A 19,226-nucleotide genomic window follows, 5' to 3' on the forward strand; every position below is an offset into this window, starting at 1 on the left:
TCAGGCTGCTCTCCCTGGGGAGAGTGTGTGGCCACATTGTAGCGCCACCATTTAAAACATCTTTTTTTTTCTTCTTTATTTTTGCAGATATTTTGTTACACTATCAAAGTGGATTTTCACCCGACACCCTTTTTGTTGCTGTGGATTCTTTTCCTTGCGTTATTCATACTGCGCACAGGACCTTGGTTTATCGTCTCATTTGAAAGACTAACTTGCTGCATTTTACATTACATAATACTTTTAATTATAAGGCTGGGAAGGTCACTGAAATAAGTGGCCAACAGAGAAGAACAACAACAGCAGCAGTAATAGCAACAAAAGATTGCAATGATGTTGTCAACGAGATAGGTTAGTGCTTGCAATTTTATCGTTTCACAATTATGAGAAAAACAATGCTTAAAAAAATCAATTCATACATGAAAAACACACTTTCAAGCAAGCATTGTGTCTTCCTGCCAAAGTGACACTTTACAGAGATATACACTTTTCATGCACACCAAAGACCACACACCTGTCTCATTTCTGTTTTTAATTTCCAAAGTCATAATGCACGAATGTAACAGACAGTCTTGACTCTTCAGTGTTAAGTCTGGCACAACTATTAATTCATAAATCAATGGCTCTCATAAATTAAACAAGCAACTAAATGGTCACAGCACTATTTCACTGCAATTGTAATAATTACGCTTAGCTTCTCAGCATGTAACAGTGAAAAGCAAAGCATAAAAAAATTCATTGTCAACTAAACAGTTTTAAAATGAATTTAAATATGATGTGAAGTGAAGGTACCTATCAAGGGATACTTGTCAATGTTTCAAGAGCTGAAAACTGTTTGTTTCCAGTCTGTGAAAAACTGCTGTCCAATATGCCACCACAGAGCTCACCAATGACTCTTACCCTGCTGCGATATCAAACACAAAAGGGTGGGACTAAAAAAACTGGGACTCGGTGCAAAGCTTTACATTTTATTTTTTGCATCTATATTGTACTCAATTTGCTGAGTGTGTGGTGTGGTGACAACATGGACTTAATGCAGAGAGAGAAAGTGTGTGTGTGTGTGTGTGTGTGTGTGTGTGTGTGTGTGTGTGTGTGTATTGATGGGGAACCTGCTTTTCATGGGTGCTTTACATAATGTGTCAAGTGTTGGGAGGCTGTACAAGTAATCATCAATTTAGCCTCTCATTCAAACATTATGTCTGTAAGAGTGACTGCAGATTTTTTTTTCATGGGAAAGCTGTTTCATGACGAGCACATGTGACAACACGTGCACAATAATCATTTTCTGCCCTTGCTGAGCAAACATTAGAATAATTTCACAACGCAATAAGTAATACCTACTTGCATATTTTGTGCAACACTTTCACCCCCACCCCTTAAACTTGTGATGAATATCAACCAGGAAACTGTTCAATCTTCCGAAGACAGGAACCATCTTTGGGGTCAAGCATGGAATCTCAAAACCCCAGTCAGAAGAAAACTTGACCAATGCAACAAGGCCAGTTTCTGATACCAGGAAGTAAATGGATGATCCACCAAAAACACTACCCCCCCCAAAAATGATCCCTCTCCACCCCCCCCAGTCTCTCATCAGTAAATTTCATAAGCTGCGTGTTTCATGATGAACTTGCTACAACACCGGAAAACCTTTTAATCTACTGACCCATTTTATCTGCTGCCTAGGAAACTTGTAGGTAATGACAACCCACACAAAGTCCTTTCACCGCATGTCTGTTATATACTTCACAACGTCCACAATCAAATTGCAAACCACACATTTAGCATTACACAGAAATTCAGGTCTGATGATAACTCCTTAATTCTAATAAGATCACAGATTTCCTTTTCATTACAGATTGTCAAGATGTGAAACTTGCTGCTTTAATCATGAAGTCAGTTAAGCTGTTCAAAGCCCAGCTAAGTTGCAGATGTAATCAACAGGCAGAATATGAAAGACCATTCATAGCTGATCCCCCCACCCCAACCCCCCAAATTGAAAATCAGGTGTTGAAATTTATGACTGTCGCTAGCACGAAGAGTCTGATCCTATCAGTCATGTAAGGTTCTTCTTGTTTTTTGTTTTTCAACTCATATCTGTTCCTTTTCCATGGAAAAAACATCGGCACTGCAAAAAAGAGTACAAAAGGAGGAAAGGGTGGGCAGAATAAAATACAAAATTACAAAAGACACTAACAAACCACAAGTATACACATAAGAAAGAAAGCAACAAAATCATGAATTACTATTTTCTTTGGAGATTTTATCCCCTACCTTTTTGTCTAATGAATCACTGGCGTTGTTTCACGTGTTCTGTGTACACATGCTGGGGAAAACCAACAGAAATTCACTGTACTCTGGCTATTTTAAGACTGAAAACGTTCAAAATCAGAAACCCACACTGAAAGCGATTCCACTCCTGAAAATGGATGAACATGAGAATGTGAAACAACAATCAACATTAGTTGGTTCCCATGTACATGCAAGCAATGCCAACACTGCACAGATGTTTAAATGATGGACGGTCATTCACTGCTGTATTATGTTTACAACCCTTAATGCTGGAAGTGCTCTCATGTATGAGGATGTTGGGGTATCAAGAAAAGCAGGCTTGGTCTCCATAGAAATGAAACTGGTCCATTACAAATAAGGGGCTGAGACAAACTGTGACCTCTGCTTACAGAACATGGAAGTGTGAAATTTGTGTGTGCCCTTGAATATATATCTACATGCACATTTACTTCCATGTCCATCTTATCTGCATGCAGTATCTGATTACTGCTGTGCTGAGTTGAGTTACTTATAAAACATATATCCCTTATTAAAGATGGAGTGAGCAATGCATAAAACATCAAATGGAAACTGGTATGGCCTATTCATCTCTATTCCCTCCCTTTTCATGATGCTATCCTTCCAGATAAATGAGGGTTAGCCAAACACAAACAGAATACAGAGCTCTCGAAGATAGACATCAAGGAGAGTCTGGGTTCTAGTAGACAAAAAGCTCAAGTCACCATTTTTCTTCAACTATAACTTAAATGTCATCCCCCAAAGAAAACGCTCTGCCTGTATTCTTCAGGCAAAAAAGAAACAAACAACACTGGATAAACATAAATAAAAACTTTCACTCAGAAATACAAAACTGACGTCTACATTTTACTAATGCTGTGTCAGTGATGACTGGTTTTATATTCTTTCTTCTACCAGCTGTTCATGTCTACTGCACAATCAATTAACTGCTTGTGCTCAATTCTTAAAAATTTTTTTTTTAAATTTAAAGCGTGCAGGAAGAAAAAAAAAAGCCGACTATGTAGCTCTGTTCTTGTGTCATGCTTCTATGCAATAGCCACTTTCATACAATACAACCACTTTGAGTATCTCCAACAGTATCTGCTCTAGCGCTGTCACCTTCAAGAAACAGGACAAAGCTAAGCCATTCTGAAATGCCAGCAACACAAAAAGACACTTAACCTACCTACACCAGGACAGCTCCAGCTACACCCATGTCTGCAGTGCCACAGACACTTAACCCACCTACATCAGGACAGCTCCAGCTACACCCATGTCTGCAGTGCCACAGACACTTAACCCACCTACATCAGGACAGCTCCAGCTACACCCATGTCTGCAGTGCCACAGACACTTAACCCACCTACATCAGGACAGCTCCAGCTACACCCCTGTCTGCAGTGCCACACAGACACTTAACCCACCTACATCAGGACAGCTCCAGCTACACCCCTGTCTGCAGTGCCACACAGACACTTAACCCACCTACATCAGGACAGCTCCAGCTACACCCCTGTCTGCAGTGCCACAGACACTTAACCCACCTACATCAGGACAGCTCCAGCTACACCCCTGTCTGCAGTACCACACAGACACTTAACCCACCTACATCAGGACAGCTCCAGCTACACCCCTGTCTGCAGTACCACACAGACACTTAACCCACCTACATCAGGACAGCTCCAGCTACTCTGCAGTGCCACAGACACTTAACCCACCTACATCAGGACAGCTCCAGCTACACCCCTGTCTGCAGTACCACACAGACACTTAACCCACCTACATCAGGACAGCTCCAGCTACACCCCTGTCTGCAGTACCACACAGACACTTAACCCACCTACATCAGGACAGCTCCAGCTACACCCCTGTCTGCAGTACCACAGACACTTAACCCACCTACATCAGGACAGCTCCAGCTACACCCCTGTCTGCAGTACCACAGACACTTAACCCACCTACATCAGGACAGCTCCAGCTACACCCCTGTCTGCAGTGCCACAGACACTTAACCCACCTACATCAGGACAGCTCCAGCTACACCCCTGTCTGCAGTACCACAGACACTTAACCCACCTACATCAGGACAGCTCCAGCTACACCCCTGTCTGCAGTGCCACAGACACTTAACCCACCTACATCAGGACAGCTCCAGCTACACCCATGTCTGCAGTGCCACACAGACACTTAACCCACCTACATCAGGACAGCTCCAGCTACACCCCTGTCTGCAGTACCACACAGACACTTAACCCACCTACATCAGGACAGCTCCAGCTACACCCATGTCTGCAGTACCACAGACACTTAACCCACCTACATCAGGACAGCTCCAGCTACACCCATGTCTGCAGTACCACAGACACTTAACCCACCTACATCAGGACAGCTCCAGCTACACCCCTGTCTGCAGTGCCACAGACACTTAACCCACCTACATCAGGACAGCTCCAGCTACTCTGCAGTACCACAGACACTTAACCCACCTACATCAGGACAGCTCCAGCTACTCTGCAGTACCACAGACACTTAACCCACCTACATCAGGACAGCTCCAGCTACACCCATGTCTGCAGTGCCACAGACATTTTGGAGCTTTATACTGGACTTTTTAGTCATCACCCAGTGTGAAGCTCACGCTCATCTTCACTTGCGAAGGAGAATCATCATCATCATCCAGCTAGCAGCACCAAAATACCTCTGTAACAGTGTCTGGCAATACTGCTGTGCTCCTTTTCCTACTCTAGTGACATTTTTTTTTCTCCTTTGGCCCTTCCTTCTGAAAAAAAAAAAGTTTGTCTACCCTTTCTACAGCATGCATCCACATTCCATGTACCTGTATTTGTGCCACTTTTTATAGATCTAGCACACTACTTCCATTTTGCAATGTATGCTTTTGTATAAAATCAAGCATGCAGTTTGTGCACTGAATCTTCCCATGAGACTAAGTCACAGTTACCAAATATCATGCAGACAGTTTTCGTTTTTCAATATATTCATTTATTGACTTTAAAAAAATTTTTTTTTAGCTGAAAATCAACTCATAAACACTTCACCATTTCACCTGAATACTGAATACAACTCAGGAAAACTTGAGAAAGATTTTCTTGCATCCGTGTTACAGATTTAACTCATAAAACCATCAGTTTCTTGTTTTTTGTAATCACTTAAAACTCCAAACATGTCTCCTCTGCACTGTCAAAGTTGTGGCTTACCCCCAAAACATAGAAATATATGATTAAGGAATCTTTATTTCATCTGATATGTTTGCAGTTGGGTGCCAAAAGAAACTGTTTTGTCATCAGAATATAAATCATAATCTTCACGGAACAGCAAGGACAACTGCTCACACCATCTTTCCCAAAATTATCTGTCCGTTCTTTTAACTCACAGATATAATGTTATCAAAAATGTACAACATTCAACAAATAAATCAACACAACTGATGTACTCCATTAACAATGAAAATAATAATAATACTAATAATAAAAACAAAACTAAAACCAAAAGCACACAGCTGAAGTACACCTGCAAGAGTAACAAATTGCATAACAGGAGAACTCTTGTGAGTAGTGGATGAAGAGGAAACTAGACTGACCGTCCATCATTTACAAACCGTGATGAAAACAAGACTGGACACACACATCATACGGGATGCATGTGGAAATCAAAACACGGGGCCAAGGCACGGGATGCAACACTTCGGAGACACAATGCCCAAAATGTATAGTCAGTTTCCCCCATGCACTGAGCTATTTGCCTTCAGTTTGTACACAGACTGATACACTGAGGTGCCCGTCCCCAATCATTTTCCTGGCGTCCTGACAAAAAGAGAATAGGAAAACTGTTCATTGCAATCAAAACAGCAGAGCATTCCCATGTGAATTCTATGAAACTGGAAAATGTCAGGTATTAACCTACTGGGGCCAAATGGTTGCCATATAATATCTACTCCATGTGAACATATTTTGACCATCATTTAATATCATATTAATTTGTATGCATTTCAAACTTGATTCAAAATAAGCATTGTGTGATTTTTTCCCCCCTCAGAACAAGCCAAGTCCTCCAATACTTTAAATAATAATAGTAATAATTACTGACCTTTCAATACTCACTTGATGTATTCCACCCTTTACATGGCTTCTGTGTCCAGGTGGACTTAAAACATGAGGCTGAACATGCTGACAACTTCTCAGGGATTAACAACTACTCCACCTGATCACTAAAATGTATGATGCAAAATGCCGCTAATATTGAATTACCACCTCCACCTCTATTTTCAATATACAGTCAATGTCAGATCAGTCATTGTAATCTCTGGATCACAACCTCTTTTTTTTTCTCCTTCTCAGTCAGATTGGTGTATCAAAAGATTTTCTTTAAACAAGTGATTGATACTTAGCTCATAGTTCAGCTGATATGGAAGGAAACACACTGCGCTTTAAAGTGATTAACTTAGTCCAGTCAACAGGAAAAACACCCCATTTAAGACAAAACAGAAAAGATGTTCAGAGTTCACAATGTCCACATGTTTACGGCTAGCCTTTTAAGCAGAATCAAATGAAGATTTCCGGTCTGTAAGCTCCTCCTGTCTTTGGATCACATTTACTGCAAGCCCTTTCCCATTTTCTTTCACTCACTGAAAATTTAAATGATTGACTGCAAAATAACTGGACCACCTGCCACAAAATGATCATTCAAGCACTCAACCTTGCATCCAAAAGTTGACCAGTTTTGGACTGAAGATGAAAATTTTGGTGGGTTTGTGGTGGGTTTGTAAGTGGTTTTTTGTTGTTGTTGTTGTTGTTTTTTTAAATGCACAGATTATCAACAATGTCTATCAACCTTATCAACCTAACATATGTGCTGTTACTTTGTAGTTATTCTGAGCTTTCATGCACTGAAATTATATATATATATATATTTTTTACTCATATCTCCAGCAACATTATTTCTAAAACTTGTTCAAGTTAATTCCCTCTAATTAAATGGCCGAGTGAATTGTGTCTCTTGCATCAGCTGTCTGGAGTCAAAGTGTTCATATGCCATTAAAACAGCATGAATAAAAATGCTACATTTTTGTAAATTCAAGTACTTGACACCCACTAAAGAATACTGACTGTTTAAAATTTTACATTTTTGTAAACTAAAACGCATGGTATTGGCTCAAGTATACTGATTTTAAGTACCAAAAAGAAAAAAAAATGAAAAAAAATCATTTTCATTTGAACACAAAATATAGGAAGGTTGTCTCTGTGTAGAAATGTAGGGGCTAAATGATATTAATCATCAAATTTGCAAATCACAGCTTTTCTGAAGACTTTATTTTCCAGTTCTATGCCAAATGCTTTGTAAATTATACTTAAAGTTAAACTTCAAAAGCATCATGATAGTCCAAAGCATGAAGTTTAACTTTAAGTATAATTTACAGTCACCATCTATGAAATAAAAGTTTGCTGTAATAGTGATGTACACTAGTTTGGCATCCTCTTTTCTGTTGATCAATTTCTATACAACCTAAATCATTCAGAACATTCACACTCACACACACACTTGTAACATGCAAAAGTACTTTCCTTCTTTTCATGAAAAAATATGTCAATAACAATGTTTCTTCAGTTTTCTCCTGCTTTTAGACCACTATAAATTTAGCGGAGTATGTATGTACATTGGATGCATTTTATGGGCAGGAAGCAGCACTCATTTGGAAAACGCCTGACAAGAAAAAGATAAGATCAAACCAAACCAAGCACAGAGCCAGCTAGTCTCTGTTGCTTCCCACCAATAATAACAATTTCATTTCCTGAAGTTTGCTTGTCCCTACTGCTTCCCACCAATATTAACAATTTCATTTTCTGAAGTTTTTTAGTTCCTTTCAAGATTTTGTTGCTGTTGTTTGTTGTTGTTGTTGTTTTGTTTGTTTCGTTTGGGGTTTTTTTTGGGTTTTTTTAACCAACAACATTTCTTTTCCGCCTTTCCACATGCACCCCCATTGGACAGTTAACGAAACACATACACATCATTCACGGTCCTGAATACCCAACAATCAATCGTTCAAATCAAACACTCTGGCTTTCCGCTCCCTCAATCACCCGCCACCGATGCTGTCAATCCGTCCAGCCCTCCGTTGCGGATGGGCTTGGCTTCTGGCGTCACTGTTTTCACTTCGGGCCCCTCGGGTCGGCTGTCTCTGTCCACCTTCACAGGGGTGTCCACCAGGGCTGCCGCGTCCAGGGGAACAACGTTTGTCGCTGCAACACTTTGTGCTTTGTCGCAAGCTTGGTCTGTCCGCAGGTCTGTTGACTCTGCTGCCGCCAGCGAACAGTCGTGCTCGCTCTTCTCTGTGTCCGATGCAGCCTTACCGTTTGTCTGTTGCTGCTGAGCACTATCCACATCGTCTGCTGCCGCCTTTCCACTAGTCCTCTTGGCAAGCCCCGGCCCCGAGGCTTGCTGCTGGGGGGTGGGGGAAGTCTCTGCTTTGGTGGCCGCTGTCTGTGAAGCGAGGGGGTCTGCAGTTCGTGCCTTGCTGACCTCACTGCTGCTGTTGCTGTTGGCCACAACGTTCTTGGTCCCCTCACCGGCACCACCACTTTCCTCCGTCCGGTCGTCTCTGCAGGTTGTCTCTGCGGCAGCGCAGCCCTCGTCTTTACACGTGACCACACCACCACCACCACTGCTGTCCGGCCCCAACACACTGTTGCTGCCGCCATCGCTGCTGCCTGCTGGTTCCTGTTTCACCACTGACAGAACGGGCTGCAACGTCCTCAGGCGGTTGTTCTCTGCTTCTAAGGCGGCTAGGTTCTCTTTTGTTTCTTTGAGCTGGCGCTGCAGTACGTAAATCATGCTCTGCATCCCTTCCACGTCCTCCTCCAGCTCACTGACAAACTCGTTCATTTCTGTTGCCACACAAGAACGCAATCAAATTAAAACAGTGAAGCACAAAAAAATTGCATTACAACTTCACACATAACCATTTGGAGACAACAACAAAATTTGCATAACAACTCCACATATGATCATTTGGAGACAACAACAGCAACAACAACAACAAAAAAAGCTGCATCACAACTCCACACATGATCGTTTGGAAACAACAACAACAACAAAAAGTTGCATTACAATTTCACACATCATCATTTGGAGAGCACAAGTCATTCTGCAGGTTTGCTGATCTCTTTCTCCAAAGCACAAAACTTTTAAGTGTGCAAATAAGTTTGCACAAAAAGGGGAGGGGGGGACACAGAAATGATGACTTTTAAGACAAAATCCCACAGAGTGTATGGTTTCATTTTTGGCCCATTTCTCCAATCAGTGAAGCTTAAGGTAGCACTAGGCGTAGATTTGGGGGTATTTTTGTTTCTCAACTTTTAAGTAAAGTATCACTCTGAAATTTGGCACAAAGAGAGAAGACATTAAAGGTATGCCACACACCAATTTTTAAGTAAATAGCTTGACTAGAGTAAGTTATGAATATTTTTAATGTTCTGAAGGGTAGCTCCATTTCGCACTCTAGATCTCATAGAAGCTGCCTCTCTGAGAAGTGTCTGATATAACAGAGTTTCACTTCAGGGACCAGCGAGTGCAATAAACACATGAACGCTTTGGTAAAAAATTTATAATGTTCACTCACCACTCAATCAAAAAAGGCGTTTTTTCCCTGACAATGACAGTTCACATCTCACACATGTAGCAGGTAAAGTAATTGAGATAGAATGTCCCTGATTGTCTTATTGCACTCAGCAGCCATTTTTACATTAGTACACAAAATTTGGTGTCATTATGCTGATGGGAAGTGCGTGTGTTTCGTTGCACAAACATGCATGTCCACGAAAAATGAACGTTTTGAGAAAATTGCATTTGAAGTTTGGTCTCGTCTCTCCTGGTAGACCAAGGCACAAAACAGGTAAATTTATACACAAATATTTTTTTCAGGTGTCTGTTCATAACACAAAAAGAAAACAAAAACAAAAAACAAAAAAGAAAGCTGTTTTGGTGTTCAGAACAGTCCTGCCCCATACAACTCTCCTCCTCGTTCACGCCGCTCTTGACGTTCTCGACGCCGGATTGTCTCAATTTTTTGCCTCCTTCCTTTCTCTTTGCCCGATGTTTTTCTTGCTGCTGACTGCACTCTGGAAAAAAAAAAAAAAATCTGGTATGTGTTTGTGTATACATGTATGGGAGAAGAAGAGAAAGGTGAGAGAGAGAGAGAATGAATGAATGTGTGTGTGTGTGTGAGAGAGAGACTTTTTTGGGGGGTTGGGGGGGGGGGGGGGGCGTATACACACACACACTCACATTATAAACATCCACACACTCCATCACACATGTAAATCACAGGAGAGGAAGTGTGAGAGAGAGGGGGGAGGGGGAGAGAGAGGAGGGACAGAGAGAGAGAATGAATGTGCATGTGTGAGAAACTGACTTTTTCTTATTTATTTTCACACACACACACACGTAACTTCAACATCCAAACACTCCATCACACATGTAAACCAAGAGAGGGAAGGTGAGAGAGAGGGAGGGACAGAGAAAGAGACAGACGGTGGGGGAGGATGTCAGATAAACAAACTTACCGATTCATTGCATGATGGGCAGTGGAGTTTAGATATGATAGACTGCATACACAGAATGCTGGTGATCACGTTCATGTCTGTTGGACCTCTTGTCTGGGCCTCCATGCCTCCTTTCTCCGCCACCTTCTCTGAACTATCATCTGAATCGCTCGAATCTTCCGTCTTCTTACGTTTTCCAAAGAAGCTTAGCTTTCGTTCGGATGCTGGTCTAGAACCGTAAAGTTCTTTTTTCGATGTTGATGGGACAGGAGATGGTGATTTTTGACGAGATGTCGAAGGTTTTGACGAAAATCTATCTGAGTACAGGTAAAGGCCGACGTTCACCCAGGGAACAGAAATCTCAGTTTTTGTTTGTGGTTATATCTGTCGGTTAAAGTGCTCCAATTAACACAAAAATTGGCAGATTTGTAGAATATATCACAAGAAATACGCCCTGCTCGGTGTTTTCTACTGTGCAAAGAATATTTCTTGGATAATCGCTAAGTGTTCTTGTGGTGCTTCTACATGTGACTAACAAAAATGGCGGATTAAAAAAAATCGTGTTCACTTACCTATTAACAATCTGTGTTAACCTTCCCTGTGAATTATCTCTACCAACCTACTATCGAAGACAAAAGATATAAGGTAAGACTGCTTTCACTGAGGTTTATTCTTGGTTATTTTTGAATCATGGGGGTCGTAGAGGAGGTGGCTCCAAAAACAACAGGCAGGGAACCACAGGCGCAGGACGGAAGAAAAGTGAAAGTAGTTTAAATTCATCAAGAAGAGAGTCTCGTAGCAATGACAAAGCACAGGCGGCGTTTCCATGCATTGGATGTAAACAAAATGTTGATGGTGAAGATTGCACAGAATGCTATGAATGCAAGAATCGGATGCACCAAGCTTGCACATCTCTCTCAGATGAGGCATTTGATATTCTGTGTGATAGCCAAGCCTCTGAGGCTGGCATTGATTGGGTTTGTGAGGAATGTCGAGCAGGTAAAAGTAAACTCAAAGCAGAAGTGGCTGCTGATGACAAGCTAGACATGATTCTCAGACTTTTTGAATCGGTTGATGCTCGACTTCAGCGTCTTGAAGAAAATTGCTCAGGAGCAGCCATAGAAAAAAAGATAGAGGAGGTGGTGGAGAGGAAGGTAAATGAAACGTGGGATGAAAAGGTAGAGACAGACAAGAGAGAGCTAAATTTGATTATTACCAACATTCCGGAGAGCAAAGCAGAAGACGCTGAGGGAGAAAGAACCATGATCGCCTAGAGGTAACCAGTAAAGTCCTGACAAAAATCTATCCGAATATGGAGAGAAAGGATATCATTGATGAACAAGTGCGACTCGGACGAGTCAACTTGGGGACTAGACCAAGGCTTTTGTGTGTGAAAGTTAAATCTTCTGAGATCAAAACAGAGATCCTCCGCAAGGCACGCAAAATAAACGAGGGGGTGGAAGAGAAAAACAGGATCTACATAAATCCCGACTACACTCCCATCCAACGAAAGAAAAACAAAGAGCTTCGAGATGAGCTCAAGGCTCGCATCGAAAAGGGTGAGAAGAACATAGGAATCCACAGGGGTGAGATTGTCGAGGTCACCTGGGCCCAGCAGAAGCTGGACCAGGATGAAGCCTGACAACATACCCATTCAAAAAATGAAAACAGTTTTAGCCCTTTTAACCATTCAGCTCAACCAAATATCTTGCGTACAGTCCTGTACACAAATTCTGATAATGGTCTCCTTAACAAGAAAAATGAACTACTTGCTTTAATGGATGATATAAAACCCAGTATAATAGCAATCACGGAAGCTAAAGCTAAAAATCAAAAAGATTTCAATTATTCTGAATATGAAATTCCAGGTTTTGATCTTTTCCACAATCAGAATCCAAAAAGAGCTGTTGTTTTGTACATAAAAGAGAGTATGAATGCGAAAGAATGTAGTTTAATGAATGATACAGTTTTTGAAGAGTCTATGTTTGTTGATCTTGTAAGCGGAGATGGACAAAAAGCCTTGTTTGGTTGTGTATATAGAAGCCCAAACAGTACCAAAGATAATGAAGATAGACTATTTGAACTCTTGCATAGAGATTGCCTACATAAATATGACTGTGTCTGCATAGTAGGAGATTTTAATTACCCCAATGTAGATTGGACAGGAGGGTGGACTGGTGGAGGTGATGACAAATTTAGAGAATGCACACGAAATGCATTTTTACCAAATGGTAAATAAACCCACAAGAAGAAGAAAAGGACAAAAAGCTAACATACTTGATTTGGTTCTTGTAAACAATGAACAAATAGTTTCGGACAGTGAACATTTGTCCCCATTAGGTAAAAGTGACCATGAAGTTCTTGCCTTCTGTCTATATATTGCAGACCAAAAATGTAAAGAAAAAAAAGAGGAGATGAAGTATAATATGAACAAAGCAAATTACAATAATATGAGATTGGACATAAAATCCATAGATTGGAAATGCCTATACGACAAGGATGTAAATGACAGATGGGAATATATTAAAAAGGAATTACACTCAACTATAAATAAAAACATTCCTAAAATGAGATACATCAAACGAGAGAAATATAAACCCATGTGGCTCGATAAAAAAGCTATGCGGATTATCAAAAAGAAATATAACTTATATCAGAGATTTTTGAATACAAAAAATGGTAAAGATTATCAAAAATATATTGAAACAAGAAACCTATGTAACAAACAGATCAAAAGTACAACTAAAGAATTTGAGAAAAATCTCTCTAAAGATGTCAAATCTAATCAAAAAGGCTTTTGGAAATATGTCCAAACTAAAACTAAATCAAAAATTGGAATAAGCCCCCTAATTGACAAGGATGGCACGAAATCTGTAGGTGACAAAGAAAAAGCCAATACTCTTAACAGTTTCTTCTCAAGTGTTTTTACAAAGGAGAAAGTTGATAACATACCAAATCTGGACCCTGGATCTAGATCAAATGGCAAAATGGTTAACTGACATTAAAATTACAAGTGAATCTGTAAAAGAAAAGTTGAAAAAACTAATTCCAAATAAAGCTCAGGCCCCAGATGCAGTACCAGCAAGGATTCTGAAAGAGTTAAGTGAAGAGCTAGCAGAACCGCTAAGCATATTGTTTAATAAATCAGTTGAACAAATGGTAATACCAGATGACTGGAAGATGGCTACAGTAACGCCAATATTTAAAAAAGGTACAAGAACTGACCCTGGAAACTATAGACCTGTTAGTTTGACTTGTATAACATGTAAAGTTCTGGAATCATATGTAAGAGATACTACTGTTGATCACATGACAGAGAATTGTTTGTATGCGGAATGCCAACACGGATTTCGGAAACACAGATCATGTGTAACTCAATTACTAGAAGTCATGGAAGACTTCACATGAATGATAAACAGGGGCGAAGATATTGATGTGCTTTACTTAGACTTTAAGAAAGCTTTTGATTCTGTGCCACACCAGAGATTATTAAAAAAGATAGAATCTTATGGAATATCAGGAAAAGTATTAAATTGGACGAGGGATTTTCTCACTAACCGAAAACAATGAGTTAAGGTGGAAGATAGTTATTCAAAGGACCGGTCCTTAGTGGAATTCCACAGGGTAGTATTTTAGGACCCATACTTTTTACATTATTCATAAATGACTTGCCTCAAACAGTGTCAAGTGTATGTAAAATTTTTGCAGACAACACTAAACTTTACTGTTCACCAAGTTCATGACATATAATGCAAAATGACATTGACTCCTTGATAGAATGGTCTGAAAAATGGAACTTATAACTTATACTTTAATGCTTCCAAATGCAAAGTATTACACATTGGTCGAACAAACCCAAAACATAACTATGTAATGAAAAACGACGACAAAATAACCAATATTGTGAAATGTGAAGAGGAGAAAGACTTAGGGGTGACGTTTGATAAAGACTTACTGTCTGACAGACATATTAACCAAGTTGTTAACAAGGCAAATCAAAGGCTGGGTATTATTAAACGTACTTTTTCGTTTATTGATAAGGATATTTTTCTCCGACTTTATAAAGCTCTTGTAAGGCCTCTCTTGGAGTATGGTCTCCTTGCCTGGTGTCCTAGACTAATACGTCAATCAATTACTATTGAAAGAGTGCAAAGACGTGCTACTAAACTGGTGCATGAAATTAAGGATTTGTCTTACGAAGAAAGACTGAAATTCCTAAAATTACCCTCAATGAAAGCAAGACAAAAAAGAGGAGATTTGATTCAAGCCTATAAGATCTGTAATGGTATAGACAATATTAAAAAAGATTACTTCTTTGATTCACCGCCAGATACTAATATGGAAACAAGAAACAGTGTTGATAAAATTTATAAACAGAGACATAACAATAACACAAGGAAATTTGCTTTCTGTTATAGGGTTACTAACGACTGGAACAAACTAACCACTAACATCAAGTATGCTTCCAATACCAACAACTTCAAGAACCTTATCGATAATCACAAAATTTTAAAAGACTTTGATGGTCCAAGATAATTGTAACTGGGTCTACTTAGACTGAGACAAGACCGATAACGACATAGCACAAAGAAGGCCGTGAGGCCTTGTGCTAATCATAAATGAGACAGGGCGTAAAAAGCCGTGAGGTTACGATGATCAACATCAGCCCCTAACCTGAACCTGAACCTGTTTGGGGCTCAAGGCTCTTGTTTCGGTTTCCGAGGGGGGGTTAGTGCTTGCCTTTTTCTGCAAAGTGCAGACTTGCTGAGCACTTTTCCTACCTCTCCACCGCTTCCCAAACTTGTGGAGGGTCCTAAATTTAACTTTTCTTTCCTTTGTCATTCTTATCTTTTCAAAGATTGCTAAAATAATCCAAATTTTATAGTTGCTGATCGATCTGAATAGACACAGATAGCATCCTCTCCAGTTTAGTAGGTCACAAGCCATGCTTCATGGCGTCGCAGCAACGGTAGGCGCGATTGAAAATGGGCAATTTCTGGATGCATTCGATCTTTTTTTCACAACTTTCTGGATCTGGATCGATACGTCGCTACATCCATTTACGATTCTCTCACACCCACTCACAAAAATAGCTAAAAACATACACTTTGAGTAATAATTCAAACAAAACACACACATTTAAGGCTTTATGAAACATTATTCTTGCAAAATTCACAACAAACACAAAACACTTTTTTTTAAAATGATTTTTGGTCAAAATTGTACCCCTAGTGCTACCTTAAGTCAAGTCAGGCCTCAGACTGGCATATAAAATGGTGTATGAATCGAAAGAGGTTTTCTGGTTACCAAGTGAACCACAAAGACCTGCAAACTCTGCTTGACACACTTGTACAGTTACACCTAATCAAAAACAAGAACAAAATGTTTACACACACTTTTCCTTGCTCTCCCTCTCTCTTACATTCACACACAGAACATTCTTACATTCATTCACAGAGCATCTTTCAACATCTATTGATAACAAAATGTTGCCATGACCATAAACTAAACTAAGTTATGAAAGCGTCCCCTCTCTGGAATGAAGATCATCATGGTTTTCCTGAAGCTACTCTTGTCACAAATCTGACACAGGTAAAGAGGAGAAATCACCATGAGAGCAAGGTATGCAAAGCCACAGATTTTGGGACACTTTCTGAAATGATGATGGCAGTGACAATGCTTTACAAATCCTTTGAGGTTTGAGACTGTACAAGTGCCATTCTTTACAGTCCTTATCAAGCATACATATCTCATTTACATCTTTTTTTAAATACCTTTAAGCATATATGTGTGCATATGATTCCCATAAATGGCAGGTTTGATTTCTTAATATAAAGCTGCCAATGACAACTGTTGCTGCTGGAAGATTTTATTTCATGTGCTTGGAAATACATTCTGCACACTGGACCTCTCAGTTTATCGTCTTAGCCAAATGCATGCATCTAAAACACCACTCAAAATCCAATGCAAACTCATGACCTATAGTTTACTGAAGTCAGGGACCTTCTTTTCCAAGTTGGACACTGTCCATTTTTGACAGCCTTTCCATGCGAGTGTCACCTCTCAACACAAACACCTGAGTGCATAATTATCATCATTCACATGGACTGACTGCAGCAGAATGCCTGATGATCCAGCCTGAATACAGCATGACAGGAATAATGAGAGATGTACTTTCTGTTCTTTAACTACCATGCATCATATCCTCCAATTTCAGCAGCTTGATACAACTACCTTTTCATGAAAATGATAGTAGCTATATCACAAGCGTATATGTCATAAAATGACTGTGATAAGTAAATATGTCAGAGGACATCAGATGCAATGTAACCAAGTTACCATGTATTTTGAGTTCTTTAAAATAAAATCTTTTTTTTTTCTTTTTTCTTTTTTTAGCAGACAATGACCCTTACCTACACACGAAAGAAAATAAAGTAAACAAAAAACAAAAACATGAGATGAAAAGTTAAAAACCACAAGACAAAATCACTGATTTTCTCTTGAATCATATAAAATGTGACAATATCATTATCAAACATGGACAGGCACTTGCAGAAGTGATTTTTAAAATACTACAATCCTGTGTCATGTGAGCTAAAATACTGTCACAATTCATTCAACGCTTTCTCAAAGAGAACAGATATACCAGTTAACACACAGTGAAATGATTTGCCAACAGTTCAAAACGCTCTTTGCAAAACAAAATAAATAAGTCTTAACCAAAACAACTCACATTCAAACAGACCTTTTCGTTTTTGCACAAGTTTATGGTCATGAAGGAAAAATCCAACTGAACCAGCTAAAATGTATAATCAAACCATGCACAAACTTTGACCACAATTTTGAATGATTTGTGTCAGTGGCTTCACTTTATACAAAACATTGTCACTTTGTTTTATACTCAACAGACATGTACTTGAAAAGCAGTTTGTTGGTGAACTTACATATATAAAGAATATTCATGAATACACTATGCAAAACACAACTTGTTTTGTTCTCTTAAACAAATATCATAAGGTTTAAAACTAGGACATTCAATCTTTCAACATCGCTTACCAACTGCACAGCTTGACAAGAGATTGATCATTCAAGGGCACATGTTCATACTCATCTTAAAAGTAAACCAAAGACATTTGATACTGAATAATGCAAGGTATCAATACACAATTGTTTAAAATCTAAACCTTTTACACTGTATTTCACTGCCTTTATTTTCCCAGTCTGCACACAAAATTTGTATAACCTTAAACCATGTACAGCTCATAATATGAGCAAAAGGCTTTCCCACCATGCTGCCACTTTATGTCCGCTGATGCTGCTGGGGAAGGAAGTAACACAAGGCAGTATTATCTTTTTATCACTTTGCGTAGGTATACCCTTTATTACTTTGTGTGAGCTTAAATATCAAAGATGAACCACAGAAAATCATTAGTGAGACTAATTGCACACACTTCCACCCTCTTTTGTTGTGATAAATAAAAAAGAAAATAAAAATAAAAACAATTAATTATTTATGTATTAATCACACAAAAACTTATCAGTTTTACACCCTTTTTTATATCTTCTGATAGCATTTTATCTGTGTGTGTGTGTGCGTATACGTGTCTTGGCACATTCAAAAGACCTCACCTCACTCAAAAATTCAAACCAGAAAATAAGTGTTCAGGGGGGTGGGGAAGCTACTTCTGACCAAGGAAGTTCCTAAAATTATACAGTTAAGAGCAAAGGTATGGACTGGGCCTGTTCCTTTATAACTGTTATGCTAGCGACTCTTTAGCTATCAGAATAAAGCTTTGCTATGCCTAGCAACAAGTGAGCTGTAAAGTCTCTGGTGGTTACTTTCAAAAACATTAGAAGCAACAAGATTGTTTTTTTGTTTGTTTTTAACACTCTCCATACGAACGGCGAAAGAGACGACGTTAACAGCGTTTCACCCCAATTACCATCATTAAAATATCGCAAGAGGAAGGCTCTTACACTGAAGAGGTGAATGTTGACAAAGAATACCACAATTCTTATGACGGAAGCTAAAGGTTGGGTCATTCAGACACCCACTGGACATCCGAGGGGTCTGTGTGGAGGAGAAGAGAGGACTGGCCGTACTGAGTGAGTTAAAGAAACAATGCAGGCGAAGCTTCGTGTGTCATAATACTTCAGACAGAGGGAGAGAGACGCTGGGGGGAGAGAGAGAGGGAGGAGAGAGAGACAGAGATGGAGGCAGAGAAAGAGAGAGAGACCGAGAGAGAGAGAGAGAGAGAAACAAAAGGGGACAACACTACAGGGCATCCCCTGGCAAAGGGATGTCTACCCAGGATCTTGACCTCAACTTTCAACATGTTCCATACTTATTTTGTTCACAACAAACCAACCTAACAAGCTCGATGGAGA

At 39.6% G+C, this 19,226-nt stretch overlaps 1 protein-coding gene across 11 annotated transcripts in view; it reads right to left on the bottom strand.

The window, feature by feature from the left end:
• Nucleotides 1-514: 514 nt before the first annotated feature.
• Nucleotides 515-19,226, bottom strand: part of LOC143283134 (pre-mRNA-splicing regulator WTAP-like) — a 50,844-nt gene continuing 32,132 nt past the window's right edge. For 2 of the 11 annotated variants that reach the window (XM_076589274.1, XM_076589276.1), the window contains exon 8: nt 515-9,182. In XM_076589274.1, coding sequence (XP_076445389.1) covers nt 8,371-9,182 — 812 coding nt within the window. In that variant the 3' untranslated portion in view covers nt 515-8,370. The remainder of the gene's footprint in view (nt 9,183-19,226) is intronic. The other 9 variants (XR_013055354.1, XR_013055353.1, XR_013055352.1 and 6 more) reach the window with 9 other exon arrangements.

This window comes from Babylonia areolata, chromosome 6, assembly GCF_041734735.1.
Source record: "Babylonia areolata isolate BAREFJ2019XMU chromosome 6, ASM4173473v1, whole genome shotgun sequence".
Lineage (NCBI taxonomy): Eukaryota > Metazoa > Mollusca > Gastropoda > Neogastropoda > Buccinidae > Babylonia > Babylonia areolata.